Here is a 15745-nt window from a genome sequence, read left to right as displayed (position 1 = left end):
TTGGTAACGTTGTTGACTTTCCATCTTTTCCATCTTTGCTATTTGAAGAAAAAAATATCTAACACTGGAAAATTGCAAAAATCTTTGAGCAAGTTACGCCGAAAGGCATAGATGTTAATGTCCTATCGGATATCGGATATTCTTCCAGTGGGAAAAATGATGCATGACCCACCCGTCGAGCACGGACAAAAATCGGCCCGAGAGATCTGATGCTGATCTTAATGTCCTGGATGCTCTTCTAGCTCAATTGCCAATTGTTTAAGAGCGTTTACTTTTGTACAGTATCACGGATGGAGACTACATATTTATTGTGGACAAGTCCCATCCTCGCATACCTGCCCCGAACCACCAGATGGTGAAATGGATGGTCACAACTCACAAATTGATTCACAACCACGGAAACAAAAACAAAGAAATAATCACTTGGCTGCTTCAAAACCAATGACATGCAATTGCTGTGTACAAGAGTGCGAACTGAGGAAAAAGAAACGACGAGCTGAGCTGAATAATGACACTACCATCTCACTAGCAAAGATCACTCGTAATATCAGATGTCGAGTAAAACCGCACGTTCAAATTTCCGATATCATCTCCAAAATCATGCCTTTGCTTCTGTTACACTCTACAATAAATCAATGGGGAAGGGGGGCTTCCTTCCGGATGGAATAACCCGGCACGGCCAGAAACTGTTCACTCTATCTCTCGCTATCTTTTCACAGTGTATATGATTCTGTCGTACTTTACATTTAAAGTTTGCTGTTATAAAAGAATACAAGATATACTACGGCCGCACCTGCACTGCCTCTGAATCTGGAGGCAAGTAGTTGTTTAGCTGTCGCAGCTAGTTTCCGTGCAAAGAATTCTCCACAATCTTCATGTCTACGGTTATGAAAATGAGAATCTTGAGAAAAGAGAGACACCGGATCCTGAAGTATCACTAGCAGGGCTAGGAGGAACGTCTGCCGATGTGCGGTATGCTTGCTGACACTTCTGCAACTGCATTAGTATATAAAATGGATAAAATTACAATGCAATTGATAATCTAGTAAAATGACACAGGAACCCTAACAATGCCATAAACAGGTAACTATACGGCATCAAGTAGGAGATCAGAATTTTACCTCATCCGGACTAAATTGAAGAAGCATGGCAACTACAGGTAATAGAGCCTCCACTTCACCTATTTGAATAATAAAAACATTCAGACTTTCCAACGCCACTCGTATGTTCACGTCTCATTACACAATTGTTTGAATGTAGCAAAAATAAAATTACATAACAAAAAATATGGACTTCGGTTGTTATAAAAACCTTTCATAAAAGTACCTGTTTCAAGAAGCTTTAAGATTACATTTTTCAGGTAGGTCATATCTACTCCTTCCCTCTTCTGCGATCTTTCCATGTTCCGAAGCTCAGCCTTCAACATGGATTCCTACATATATGCATGACATTCATCAGATCAATATATATTAAGAAAAGCAAACAAATATGTTTGGTGATACCAGCATTTTCCTTTTGGATATGCTAAATTCATGATAAATTTACTGACTGCCCACATTCTATGAATTTACCAAAATTACAAAAAACAATTCCCAAACAACTTGAAATCAACCAAGCCAAAAGAGTAGGGCCAAAAATCTGCAAAAACCAGGCTTCTTGGTACCTGTTGGCTGTGCAGACGATTCTCACGCTCCAGCTCCTCAATTTCCTCCTGAGTTGAAACAATAAACATATATCAGAAGTACACTATAGTGAAGTAGCAATCAAGACGGGGGATTACACACTTGAAGCGCTAAAATGTGCCGTTGGGACTGTGCTAGCTCTTCCTCTCTTTGGGCTTGCTGCCTTGCCAAAATCTGAAATTCATATTACGCCAGCACATGATTATTTGGATCCACAGCACGAAAAGGAGAAAAACAGTTTACAAGTCTTCAATAGTAATAACTCATATACCATCAAGTTCATCACAACAAAAAATGAATCACATGGACACTCTAATTTGATTGAGCCCACTTGTCTTAGTTTGGAGAACAAATACAAAATCGCTCGCATGGCAAGCCATGCTAACAAGGTTCCCTAAGAATGTCCCAATATTTTTTCGTGGTAAAAGAAATCAGAAACTATATAATTACCAGAATCTGCTGTTCTGCAGCAGCAGTGCTTATACTTGCTGCGTCCTGTTTATTCATGCCTGAGTACACCAATGTCAAAAAAGAAATTGTTACGTTAGAACTCCACTAACCATAGAAGGTCAAAACTGCCATAATTGCAGTAATACAGAAACTCTTTATCTAATTGGAACAGATAATAAGAAATTGTTCTCAGGATCCATCTACCTGTGTTATAGTTATCATTGCAATCAGCCTGAGGTCATATCGAAAAAAAACACCATCAGAACAATAAAGTGTAAAGATAAAGTTTGGATGTCAGTCAAGAAAAAGAACCTACCCGTGGTCTTGACTCCAATGATTGATGAAGATTCTTATTATCATCCACAAGTCTAGAAATTTCATTGTCCTTCTCCTCAATCATTCTATCAGCAAGATCACGAAATGAACTGTGCTCCTCCTAGAAATGGTGAACACAATTAAGAGATAACAAATACTCACATTGTATCAGGAAAAAAATATGAAAGATTATCGCAACTTACCTTCAGCTTCTTATACCGTAATTTGAGCTCTTCCAATTCTTTTTTTATATCATCTCCAGAAGATGATTCATTTTGAGCTCTCAGCCTGTCACATCTTACTGAAAAAAATGATTATTCCATGAATAACTGCTCTCAAACTTTGAACAATAAGTATTTCCTAGACCAAGGAATAGGATAAGCATAGAAAGGGAAATAAAAGAGAACAAAATATATGTAAGTAGATTAGCAAGGAAATATTACCCCGCCAAGTTTCTTCCAAACTATTAAGGTTCGCTTCCCATGCTTCTTTTGCTGATCGGTAATGGGCATTAGCAGATTCAAGCTTTGATTCTAAGCTCTTGATCTGCTGCATGGCATTGTAAAGAGCAGCATCTCTGTAACAAGTAAGGAACTGAAAGATCAAGATCACTGCTCAAAACTTCACAGAAGTTTATTACCTAACTCTCTGCAGAATCAAACAACGCTCCATGAAAAGTGGAAGGCTTTAAAGCAACAAACAAGGTTCAAAGTTCAAACTACATTGAGAAGGAACAGCCACCATGATTAAAATAATTCTGGTCATGAAAACGGTGAAAAATTGGGTACAAGTTAAAAACACTGCAATGTTGAAATTGTCAGAGCAGTAGCATGTACTAGCACACGGTGCTTTATTGACTTACCTTATAATTATATTGCCCTTTGCATTGGTCTTATTAGGAAATTTTGAAAACAATCCCAAATTTGGCAAGCTAACTGTAGCAGATTATAACTTTACCTTTCTGCTATTTCTTTATCATGATTCTTTAAAGCCTCCTTAAGATCTTGAAGGGCCTTATTCCTTTCAGCACTCACAGACGATACTTCTTTTTCAGCATCCTACAGAACACAAAATATATATAAATATATGTGTGTGTGTGTGTGTGTGTAATTAATAATAATTCTCAGATGAGTGTGTCAGATCAAGATTTTTCTTCATGCTACAAAAATAAAGATTAATTGCAGGCACACACTTTCAGTGCTTCTTCAAGAGCTTTGACTTGCTCTGAGTCTTTAGCTCCAGCTAACTCTGCATCCTTCTTTTGGAGAAGCGCATGAGCACGGCTTTTGTAAGAAGAAAACTCACGTTCAAGGCGGTTGATCTGCAGGAAATAATAGGTCAAACATATGAGGACAGAAGACAGATCAAGAGATACTTAAATGTAAGCAACTTCATTTTCAACAATATAGTACAGCAAAATTTGCAGTAAAGTTATGCAACAACATAGCCCCTGAACCAGGGTTGCAAACTATATCCATGTCGGAATGGAAGATTCCAAGAATGCATGAGCATTTAAGTAACTGCTGTTAGCTCTAAACTAAACGTGTCCCAAACAAACAATGGTTATCCCGCTTCTGAAAATAAGTGTTATTTACTAAAACTGTTATTATTACCATCAATATATTCACTAAGTAACCCCATTGAAAATAAAGGGAGACGGGGAAAGATAAAAACATATACTCTCTGCACACTTCGACAGTCATCAAATGTTAACGGAAGAGAGGCGGATTCCAAAAGAGTAAATTCAAACCTCTTCCTTGAGGGCTGCAAGTTCAGCATCCCTCGCATCAAGCTTTTGTGTTTGTGCAGACACCTCTGACTCCAGCTGGCCTGCCCAATAAGAAAAGTATGTGATACTGATATACATATATACACAGATATCTTATCTAAACAGATGAAATTCAGCAAGGAACAGAGAATACTTCTCATTTTGGCTACTTCAATATCAGCACATATCCGGTTGCTCTCAGAAATTTCTAACTTTGTTTTCAGAGCTCGGGTGGCAGCTTCCCAGCTATCCTTTTCTTTCTCCTGAAATAATAATAAAAATTTTAGGATATAAAAAATTAGAAGCAGCATATCCCAAAAGCCAGAAGCTATAAAGTAACCCAAGGCAAGGCTGATAGTAAATAAGGAACACGTCATGGTCTGCCAATAAGATCTTTTTTTTTCACAAAAAAAGAAACAAAATTCTTATCCTGGCAGCCATAATGCAATAATCCATCTGCATAAGTTTTTACTTATCCTAAGTTCAAGTTGTACATGTTCATGTTTCAGGTGAGCAAGCTCTCCTTTAACAGTTTCCAACGTGGCTCTAAGCCTTGCTGCCTCACCCGTTGATGCTGCTTCCATTTCTGCAATCTTAGATTCTTTCTCAGCAACTAGCATCTGGAGAATTACATTCGCTAATTAGTCTGATCCCTTTACAATTACAGAAACATTCAGTCAAACTATATAATGGTGTAAAACTATTATCCCATATTGATGCAAAGATAAAGGATAAAGAAGCTAGTAATCCACTTCTACTTTATTGTTTCTGAAGCCAACTTTCCAGCTCCTTGTATATCAAGTGGGGTTTTATAACATTCGATTATAAAGATAATAATAATAAAGAGCTGCAATTGAAAGGAGTGGAAGACTCGAGCTTGATTTAACGTGTTTATGGTTTTTTTTCTAGACACAATCTAAGGTTCAGCATGCTACACTGTTCCTAGAAGACTTGTGAATGAGAAATAGTTTTCAAAAAGAAATTTCAGCCCTATCTATATTCTACATAAGTTGTCAAAGATGAAGTGAACATTACGATTAAAGCTCTCACCTGCAGTGAAGAAATGGTTTCAGTTGCTTTATTTCTATCAGTCGAAGCTTCAGCAAGCTGGGCTTCGTAACTCTCCAAATTCTGAAAGAAACAGAGACAAAAGGTATTAAAACACAATTTATGGGTGAATGTAATGGCAGGGACTACAATTATAAACAAAGAGGACTGCTAATTAGGCATACAAATGCAAATACACCTTTTGATGTTTAGCAGAGAGTTCAGCTAATGAAGCTTGCCTTTTTTCTTCAGCAGCCTGCAGCATCCCTCTCATGTCTTCCAACATCTGAGACAAATGCAAGATAGCAATAACATATATATTCTTTTCGGTTTCACATGGACGTTACACTAAGGCCCAAGCACATACGCAAACATCCACAGACGGAAAACAAAAACAAGAGGATAATGGACTTCTTGATCCATCAACCGAATAGTTTTGCAGTCAGAAACTGAACATCCCAAAGGATAAGCACAAACAATCATACCTGCTCCTTATCTGAAACTGTTTGTTGCAATGTCTCAATAGCAATTTCCTTTGGTTGCAACTGGTTCCGCAATTCCTCAAGGTTGTCTCGTAGTCTGAATGTCGGCAGCATAATCACAGTTAAGGTGAAAAAAAAAAGAGTAAAAAAAGGAACAGTTACGATTTTCTTTAGATATACACGAATTGGTCACGGTTGGAAGTTAACTGAAGATTTACTTGTTGTTTGCACTTCTCAGTTGTTGCCTCTCTGCATCAATTGCTTTCAGTGCGTCATTCGCTTGTTGCCTGGTTCTGTCCAGCTCTTGCTGCAATGCCGTCTGCTGAGACAATGCACGCTCAGCTGCTTCATTTACTTCACGAAATCGAGCCTCGAGATCATCTTTTTCCTGAGGAAAACAAGAAGAAGACAATATCGAACCAACATAGCTTAATTCAAACGGCAGTTAACACAACAAGAAAAAGTTCGATAGAAATAATCGAGATAATTTACCTTTTGAACATCTTGAATCCGTTGCTTAGCTCGTTTGTGAAGCCGGGTGAATTTCGAGTCGAGATCGGAGTACTTCTCTTCCCGCTCTTTTATTTCTTGATCCAACTTCTGTCGAGCTACACAAAAGCAACAGCAAACAGTTCCGACATATGCAGATTCCGAAAGATAGTGAATTTCGGAATTAGCTAAATTTTCCAACGGAAACAAGAAATGTACAAATGAAGAAGCACAAACCGACCTTCAGCGAGCTTTACAGAGAGCTCTTGAGCTCTGGAATCTGCTTCAAAGTGCGATTCCTGAAGATGCTTCAGAGCCACTTCCGCCGCAGCTCGCGTTTGCTTCTCTTCCAAAAGTTCCGCATTCAGCGATTCAATCGTTTGCCGCAGCTGCTTCACCTCCTCCGATTCGCCACCTTCCGGCTCCGGCGGTTTAAGATTCCGAAGTCCTTCGAACTGAGACTTGAGGAATTCGTTCTGCAATTTTAACTCCATGACCGTCTGGACGAGTTGATCATGAGTGTCGCCCGAGTCCGGGCCGCCATTCTCCTGCGCGAGATCTCCATTGCTGTTGCTTCCGCTCTTCAGCGGTTTCGAATCCACATTCGAATGCTCTTCCATTTGGCCGTCGACCTCTGTCGTCGACATTTTTAAACACTCCGTTTCAATCCTAGGGAGACAAACGTTTCAGATCCCAACCGAAACAAACAGCGGAGCCAGTTCAGCGAAACCGGCAGTGCTTATATCCGAAGCGATTACTAAACGGTACCGTCTTGGTGGTCGGAGAATTGGAGATCTCTCGGCGCAGGGCGGAAATGGAGATCGCCGTTGTTGCTCGGCTGGGGGTCCGACTCTAGCCAAGCCAGGCACACAGAGTCGCAAACAGACACAGCGCGGGGCTGATAAATGGTGCCGTATTTGGTCGGACTTGCATATGATAGACTGCTATAGCCTATATCTCTCACGGTGGACCGGGAGGACGTGGCCGATGTCATCGTCGCGAGAGACGTAATAATTTAAGTTGGTAAGGGGGTTTTAGTAATTAACATGATAACCCAAACTATCCTTGCACCCGAATTGCAATTGGATGTTTTCACTTTCAACCATCAAGCCCAAAGCTCTGAAATTTTCAGGCCCAAATACCAAATTTTTTGTATTCTTAGTAGGAGAGTTAAATTAATAGGAGGTATAAGTAGACACAATGTGTTGTGTCACTCTGACGAACAAGACAATAGCTCATTTGGAAGTACTTTTAGAATGACTAAAAGTGTTTTTGACGAAACTAATTTTGGCGCCTTGGAGAATCTGACTCCACGTATAGAAGAACTAAGTAACAAACCACTTGTTGAATCGACAAGGGATGGGAGGGAGAGGTTGGATGCAGTAAGGGAAAATAAACAAGCTGATCAGCCAATTACAAGGGTCGTGGATATTTTCGTGTTTGTGTTGCATGTTTGTTCGGAGTTCTTCAGGAAGATTGCGGTAAATTAATGAGCCATTGTCACATATGGAAAGATTACATTGTTCACCCGCCAACAGGAAAAAATATGACCGACTCAGAACTCCTATCAGTTTCTATTCTTCTGATGCATTCAATACATTAATGCAGTTCAGTTTGACTACGATAACATAAATAATCGACCCTCAACTACCTTCGACTTCTCCTCATCCGATCAGGGGATTCATTCTTTCTGGATCATCGGTAAGAAACTTGCTGCTGGTTCTCGCTGTTTGTTTTGGTAAGAAAAAAAAAAAAAGAAGTTAACCAGGAGCTTAGATTAAAATCCCCAGTACTTTAAACCGCTCGTACAAGAACCTCAGCATCAGCATAGGTAGCAGAAGGGTGAACATGCTTAATGAAATTGTATACTTCAAGCTGATAAAATAAGTCATCTTCCCCTCCGAAGACCACAAACTGCCTTCACGCTAGCAATTTAGGAACGAAGATCTACGCCTAACTACATATTTCAAATGCTCCCATCAATTCTTCCCGAGCTCTGACCCCCTGAAAACAATTACCAGATCTTGAGCGGCAAAGAATTAATAAAGGGAGCAGTTTCTTGAGGGCCTATAAAATGAAAATTATCAGCCACACGAACCAGCAGGTCTTGTATCTCTACGCTGCACAGCTACATGTTCGAAAAATTCTTTGGTAGCATCTGCACATACATAACAAGAAAATTTGCATGTGAGACATGATAATCATGAATATGTGTTTACCTTCTAACTTTCTCGCCTTAATCTCAGTATCCTAATTCTAAATAAAACGTATACCACAAACGCTGAATGAGAACAATTATTCATAGCTTCCCAACCATATGACATACCGTGCTTCATTGTTAACGAAGGATCTATTTCGTCTACATATCCAATCACCTTTGCTGGTATTCCCGCCACCATGCTTCAGTACCAGAGAAAGAAATGTCACTTTCATGATTGTAAATGGAGTAAATATTACATATTCAGGAGCATTAGTTACATTACTGTACTGAAAAAAACCGAAATTACATTCTACCTGTGTGGAGGGACATCTTTCAGCACAAGCGAACCGGCAGCTACCATTGCTCCTCGACCTATTTTGATATTCCCAAGTATAGTTGCACTGGCTCCAATTAGTGCGCCGTCACCTACTTTTGGATGACGATCACCAATTTCCTTCCCAGTTCCCCCCAAAGTCACACCCTGTTGATAAAAGCAGAATACATAGTTCTTCTCAGCACAACGCAAACCAACCCATAAACTGAAACAGAAACGAATTATGATATTGACTTACGTGCATCAGTGAAACTCTGTTTCCTACAACAGCAGTTTCGCCAATAACCACACCAGTACCATGATCCAACAGTATTCCCTCTCCAATTTTTGCAGCTATAGAAAAACCACCAAAGAGAAATTATTATAAAGGTTAGTTTTACTGTCTCCCTTAGATGCAAATTCTACAGATGACAGCCATTTTCGGAAAACAAATCAAGTTTTGTGCTTAAGTTTCAATTACTATATCGTGACAAACTTAACATCATGATGCCTACAGGTTGCAGAGAAGAAATGAGCATACCTGGGTGAATGTCCACTCCAAAGACCTAGGATAAAATGGTTTATAGATTAGGAGGAGAACAGAAAACCGCAAACCTATAAAACAGCTAGTAATGCAAAACAAGGATACCAAAAAGGAAACTACCTCGCTAATTCGGCTTTGCAATGCCAAGGCCAATACTTTACGTCCTTGATTCCACAACGAATGAGCTACTCGATGTACTTGCAAAGAATGGTAGCCCTGCAAAAGTAAAAGGCGAAAAAATGATCAGAAATTAGAGTGATGGATGCTTGATTATATCATTCATTTTCATTTTCTTCGACGACATAACTAAAGAGCAAGAGCAGAATACCTTGAGATACAATAGGGCTGAACAATATGACAAGCAGGCTGGATCACGGTCTTTAAATGCCTGATGAAAAAAAATTGTAAAACAATACAACAAAGTTTCCATTAGTTATCCAAACAGAAACATAGTTAACCATAACATTTTTGAAACAAATTTGAAGTTACCTGCACATCTAAGCGAATGGATCGCTGAATATCTTCATCACGCAGCATCACATCATAGAATATATCCATCAGTTGAGTTGCCAAAAGCGTCGGGTTCTGCAGTCTGTTGGCGAGAACAAACCCCAACGCCTGCTCTAAACAATCATGTGCCAAGATGCTGGCATACAAGAAGCTACTCAAAATTGGCTCCTTTTCAGCCTGAAATGTTTAAAATCCAAAAAATCACTAAAAACCCACCAAACAAAACTAAATTTCAAAACAAAATAGTTAATGGGATTCCATTAATAACTTAAAAGCTTCAACCTGTCATGTTTGGGACTGCTTTCAAAAGCTAAAAGCGTTTTTGAATGCGTTTGAAGAAAAAGTTAGAAGTGCTTCAGTCATAGAAACGCTTTCTGAAAAAGCACACGACAAATGCTCATTTAGAAAACACTTCTAATTACTTTTTCGGGAAACACTTGAACCTCAACATGTTTTCAACGAAAGCACTTATGAGCATAAGCATAAGCGCTTACGAGCAGATGTTTTCCTGTTTAGCAGAGAAGTGCCTGAGCATTAGAAAATGCTTTCTGAAAAAGCACCTGACATACGCTTATCCAGAAAATACTTCTAATTTGCTTCTTTTTTTCCCGGTAAGTACTTGAATTTCGACGTATTTTCAGTTAAGCACTTCTGAGCAAAAAGTGCTTCCAGAAACAAACTAATTTTCGAGTTTAACTAAAAAAATTCCAGCGAAAAAATTGCTTTGCAATTTGTATTACCTCCAACTTGGCCTCTTCCCTTACTGCATCCCAAATCGGGTCGCCAGAAACGGAAGCGGGTCCAACAACGGAGTCGGACGCAGGCTTCGAAATCCCCAATGCATAAACCGGAAAAACCTTCTCCAACCGGTACGCTGTGGACTCGGACCCGAAAAACCCAGGCTCCTCGTCGTCGTCGTCGCGGCGGTCGTCTTCCCGGAGATAGAGGCGGTCGGAGAGCAGTTTGGGGAGAGGTACCCAGCTCTCATCGCTCACGCAAGCCATGAGAGAGATTGAAAGAAAGGACGGCGCTTTCAGGAAGGGATCGAATCCCTCATGGAAAAACAGAGTGGGGGTAGAGAGAGAAAGTGAGGAGAGAGAAAGTGAGGGCGGTGTTTTGTGTGTGTGTGGCGGAAAGTCGTGGCGTGGTCCTCGTGGTGTGATGAAACTGCTGCGTTTTTTTGTTATATTTTTTTGGATATTTTTGGCGTGAAATTGTCGTGGATGGAAACGAAGGGAGGAAGGGAAGATGGAGAAGAAGATTGAGACGCGGAGGGTGCGAGCGTTTCTGATGAATACTTTGAGAATGGATGGTTCATATCATGTGTGGGTGTGGGTTTTAAATAATGTATAAACTTGTTTTTGAAAAAAATAAGTAAATTTATGAATATTAATTTCTTTTTCTTTTGGGTCAAGTGAGAACGTTATTAGGTAAAAAGTTATTTGATAGGGAAATGAGAGTCGGTGGATATCAAATCAGCATAAAAGTACATAGGTCTAAATATTTTTTTTAGTGTGATAAAGTGTCATCTGCATATGAATTATTAATTCATAAACAAGAAACTAAATATGAGTACAATATTATAAAATAAAAAAAGAAAAAAAGAATATCTTGATAAGTTAGTAAGCTATTATCGATTATTTAATATTTCCAGTAAATTAATAGACTTCTTTGGTCCCAATACTGTTAATTTATAGAGGTTTAACTGTATAGAAGTATGGTGTAGGGCTTATGGGTTGAGTAATGACTTTCCGTAATTTTGTCCATGAGAAATGCTGATGAGACTTTTTCAAAAGTAAGACTCTTGATGACTCTCTGTCATTTTATGTTTTAACATCGATGCTCGTGTCAATATTATAAAACATTTTGCTAAAAACATAAGATATTAGAGAGTCTATGAAGAGTCCAACTTAAAAAGAGTCATCTTAGACCATCTCCAACCCTTGGCCTAAAACCTAAAATTTTTAGCCTAGAAAATTTAGGTTTTAACTTAAAAATAGCTTTTCTGCTCCAACCTTTTTTGCCTAAAATTTTAGTCCCACATTATTAAAGAATAAATTTAGGCTAATTTTTTTCTTAAAGTAACTTTTTTAAAAGAAAAAAATTATGTAGACTATCCTAATTTAATTTTATGAATATTTTAACCTAAAGATATTTAGATTCTGACAAATACTAAAAAATCACTAACCGACACTATGAAACTCATTAAACACAATAAAAAAATATGAAACACATAAAAGATTTTTTTTTAATTACTTTAGTCATTAGATTTAAATTTGGACCGTTAAATTTTTGTTTTTACCTTTGAATTTCATCAAATTAGATCTTAACCGTTGGATTCAATGAATTTATAAATATAAAACTAAATAAAATATACATATATGATGGGCCAGCCCAACTAATCCTGAGCTAATTCCGGCTTTGTTTTAGGTTTTAGGTTTTTAGGTCCAATTTTAAGCTTGGGTTGGGTTGGGTTGGATTTGAGGAAAAAATAAAAGGGAAAAAATAGGTTATAGGTCAGGGTTGAAAATGGTCTTAGCATTTATCTTGGTCTCTTCAAGCAAAACCATGTGCATTAACCTTAAAAGAAGGTTTATGTGTGATAATTAATTAAGTCAATGTATCTTTCATTGCGTCTGAAATGATTCATGCATAGGAGGATTAAGGTTTCCAAATAAACTAGTTACTATAATTGTTGAGGAATTAAACCATTCACCAGTACATGCGTATATATATATGCACACGTCCTATACACGGTATACCTTACCTATCTTGCTCCCATTATTTAATGTGGTTTGATAAATACAAGCCCTTTAAGGAAAAAGATCTTCATTTAAAAAAAAAAATAGGGATTAGTTGTTGGATCCACTTTACATCGAACTTTAATGATCCGAATCGTCTATTTTGTAAGTCTGAATTCATAGGTCATCCTTACAAAAATTCAATTCAATCTGAAACTATTTGCTTATTTAACTATCACAATGAAATTTCATTGTTTGTTATAGAACAAATTAGTAAATTTATTTTAACTCAATTAGATGTCTCAAATATTTATGAATTGGCTAATATTTTGCAAGGATGATCTAAGTTGTGCAACTTGAAAAATAAACTGTTCGGATCGTTAAAGTTCGATGTAATGTGGGCCCACAACTAATCTCCAATTTTAAGGAAAAAAAATGAAAATCTCTTCCTTTAAATGCCTCCTTGATAAATATATGCAAACTTTGAAGATTTCATCATTTAGTCATTTAATGAACTAGGGTTTTGATTAAACACCCCTATTCTCTCGTCATGATTAATTAAATGACAAACGATTTTCAATTCAGTATATCTTTTTCAAAAATGAACTTGAAAGATGACCTAAAAAATTAAAAATAAACAATAGTTATTATCTTTATGAGGAAAGGGGAAGGGACAAGGAATGTAGCTTATAGCTTCTCTGGACACTTTAACATAGTTCAATTACAATAATTTAAGAAAGGGGGAGTTTCGAATCCGGAAACGCATGAGTGGAAAACGAATACCATATCCATTAGAATATTAGATCACATACCGAGTTGGATTTGAAGGCATATTGCCAACGAATTTACAGTTGCCCATTAACCACTCAAGCATCGACCTAAGAAGAATCAATTCCAAACTTATTAGTAATCCACGGTCAACTTCCTTTCGCCCTATCCCCAGGGGAAGTCGAATTCCCTCTGCCTCTATTTAGTATTTATTGAGACAATTCATACTAATGTATACAACTTATCTTTGGTGGAATTTTAGTCAATTTGCTTCTAGCATAAAAGATTTGCCAACTTCAAGTAGGTATCGAAGAGTTGAATTCCACATCTTGACAATGATATTTCAATATTGTTTTCAACCCAAATTCATGACGCATTTTGTTCAAGAAGTTGCGTTTACTAAGTCCAAATCTCAATAATTTGGATCTTAGGGAATGAGGGGCAATGATGGTCCACATCTAATGTATTTAATTTATCATTAATTATTGCTGAAATTGATTAAGGTGTTCAAACAACTCATACAAGATAGTGATCGTCATGTTGGAGAATATAGTCTTTTTATTTTTTTTAAATTAAGGGGTAAATTATGTCACCGATGTAAATGAATAAAATAAACTTGATGAGTGTTGGTGTCTTGGTGATGTGTTTTGGTGACAAGAGGCTCTATCATTTCACTAATTTACTGTGTGATTATATACACATATATGTATATATATTGAGTGGATAATATACTGTTTGAGTATGTGACTAGTATTTATTAGACGTAATAAATATGCATTGCATTGGAAATTCTATTTCTAGTGAAACAGGATTTGATAAATTATTGTAAGAGTGACAACGCTTTCTCGCTGCAAAACACAAGGCGACAAGTTAAGTGAGTGGGACGAGCGAAGTCTCCACAACTGAGTTACTGAATAAGAGTAGGATTCTCTCCCATTCTATTATCATCTCATTCCTTCCCCTCCTTTCAAACTTTTCATTTTTTTCCTTTTCTCTATATGAAAAAATTCAAAATAAGATGTTGACGTGACTTAATCCAACTCCTACTGAATAAACACAAGGTGACAAGTTAAGTGAGTAGGACGAACGAAGTCTCTGTAACTGCATTACTAAATAGGAGTAGGATTCTCTCACGTGATATTATCCTTCCCTTCCTTATTCTCCTCTCACACTTTTCTTTTTTGTTTTTCTATATATAAATAATTCAAAACAAGATGTTAACAGACTTAATTTTACACTTACCTACTGAATAAGCACTGTAGAAGAGGCACATGAATTATTAAAGCCGAAAAGCAAAGGCACTAAGGGAATCAATTGGGACACGGACATTCCCCAATTGTATATGGCCATGTAAACGGCCAGGGACATTCCCCTCTCTCTATATATTCATTGTTCAACAGATCATTTGATCTATCAGACGAGAGAGTACTGGTATTTGAATTGAATTCCTCATACGAATATAAAAATACATATGAGCTGATGCATTTCCGACTCACCCACGGAAACTTGTTACTTGTCAGCATCTATAGGCCCAAAAAGTTAGAGGATTAGATTTTTATATTCCGTGTAAAATTCAACTCTTCTTTTGACATCGTTTGTATAAATAAACTAAAAAAACTGTATGAGATTAAGAGTAGAATTGAATTCGTATTATCTTATCAAATCAAATTTATTAATTATTTCTTATATGGGAGAGGAGCTCCTAGCTTTAATTATTATGAACAAAATTAGATTTTTTAGTTCTATTGATTCTTTATTGTTATGGCTTCATGGATTAGAGAGTGTGATTGTAGTTAAAATTTTATAGGGAGTTTCTAAAATAATTTTGAAGCCTTCTTAGTTAAAATTTGACTTAAAAATGGAGAACCTACAACCATATAATTCCCAAATATAGAGGCAAAATGTTTCTAATGGGTCGAAATTAAAGTCCTCAAAATATCACAACATATAAAGACTTGTCGAATACCTCAAATAAACCCTCAAATGCAAGGACTATATATAAGAACTCAAAAAGTGGACCCTTGTTGATTTTGAGTGGGAAAGGAATACTGCATAGCAACTGCTCTTTTTGGTTTTTGAACCCACTTATGTTGGATTCTCATTGTGGATTTTCTCCTGTGGCTTCCTTTTTTTTTTGTTTGAACCGTTGGAAAACCAACGGTAGAGATATCTTTTGACTCTTATCAAAATGGCTACAATGCTCGATGAAATGATTTTTTTTAATAATTTAGTTTTTATATTTAGAGATTATACTATAAGAACATCCTATTGCAGACAATACTTTTTAAGGATTATTCCTTTAAAGTTCCTAAATGAGTTATCAAAGTTGACGGTGGTAGTTTCTAAATAGAAACTTCCATGGAAGATGCTCTTACTACGTACCAAAAGTGCAAGCAGAGTGTGCCTTGTAAAGGTCCAACCAAACTCATCTCTTTT

General features: G+C 37.2%; 2 protein-coding genes across 2 annotated transcripts; both read right to left on the bottom strand.

Moving 5' to 3' along the window:
* Positions 1-554: 554 nt before the first annotated feature.
* LOC137747291 (protein GRIP) lies at positions 555-7219 on the bottom strand. Its single transcript, XM_068487375.2, has 21 exons — positions 6475-7219; positions 6237-6352; positions 5963-6132; positions 5748-5841; positions 5462-5548; positions 5266-5346; positions 4710-4835; positions 4370-4478; positions 4198-4277; positions 3640-3768; positions 3405-3505; positions 2891-3024; positions 2651-2748; positions 2449-2568; positions 2337-2364; positions 2133-2191; positions 1785-1856; positions 1664-1711; positions 1327-1432; positions 1122-1180; positions 555-996 (listed from the first exon to the last, which is right to left on the bottom strand). The coding sequence occupies exons 1-21, from the start codon at positions 6878-6880 to the stop codon at positions 886-888; spliced, it is 2334 nt and encodes a 777-aa protein (XP_068343476.2). The 5' UTR covers positions 6881-7219; the 3' UTR covers positions 555-885.
* A 477-nt stretch (positions 7220-7696) lies between these two features.
* On the bottom strand, positions 7697-11216 carry LOC137747190 (serine acetyltransferase 2). Its single transcript, XM_068487240.2, has 10 exons — positions 10541-11216; positions 9780-9977; positions 9619-9678; positions 9411-9506; positions 9288-9312; positions 9006-9100; positions 8748-8914; positions 8560-8633; positions 8332-8391; positions 7697-8237 (listed from the first exon to the last, which is right to left on the bottom strand). Exons 1-10 carry the CDS (start codon positions 10802-10804, stop codon positions 8200-8202), a joined length of 1077 nt encoding a protein of 358 aa, XP_068343341.2. The 5' UTR covers positions 10805-11216; the 3' UTR covers positions 7697-8199.
* Positions 11217-15745: the final 4529 nt, after the last annotated feature.

This window comes from Pyrus communis, chromosome 2, assembly GCF_041283825.1.
Source record: "Pyrus communis isolate YQ-2024b chromosome 2, ASM4128382v1, whole genome shotgun sequence".
Classification (NCBI taxonomy): Eukaryota; Viridiplantae; Streptophyta; class Magnoliopsida; order Rosales; family Rosaceae; genus Pyrus; species Pyrus communis.
This window is presented reverse-complemented; position numbering and strand designations above follow the sequence as displayed.

Bases quoted from the DNA above. Each gene is read 5' to 3' on its own strand.
- LOC137747190 (XM_068487240.2), bottom strand. From the start codon at position 10,804: ATGGCTTGCGTGAGCGATGAGAGCTGGGTACCTCTCCCCAAACTGCTC. The intron at 8,915-9,005 runs GTAAGTCAATAT...TTTTATCAACAG, and splicing joins ACAGAGTTTCACTGATGCAC to GGTGTGACTTTGGGGGGAAC. The intron at 8,392-8,559 runs GTATGTCATATG...ATGTATGTGCAG, and splicing joins TTCGTTAACAATGAAGCACG to ATGCTACCAAAGAATTTTTC.
- LOC137747291 (XM_068487375.2), bottom strand. From the start codon at position 6,880: ATGTCGACGACAGAGGTCGACGGCCAAATGGAAGAGCATTCGAATGTG. The intron at 6,353-6,474 runs GTCGGTTTGTGC...GCTTTTGTGTAG, and splicing joins CTCTGTAAAGCTCGCTGAAG to CTCGACAGAAGTTGGATCAA. The intron at 1,712-1,784 runs GTGTGTAATCCC...GTTTCAACTCAG, and splicing joins GGCACATTTTAGCGCTTCAA to GAGGAAATTGAGGAGCTGGA.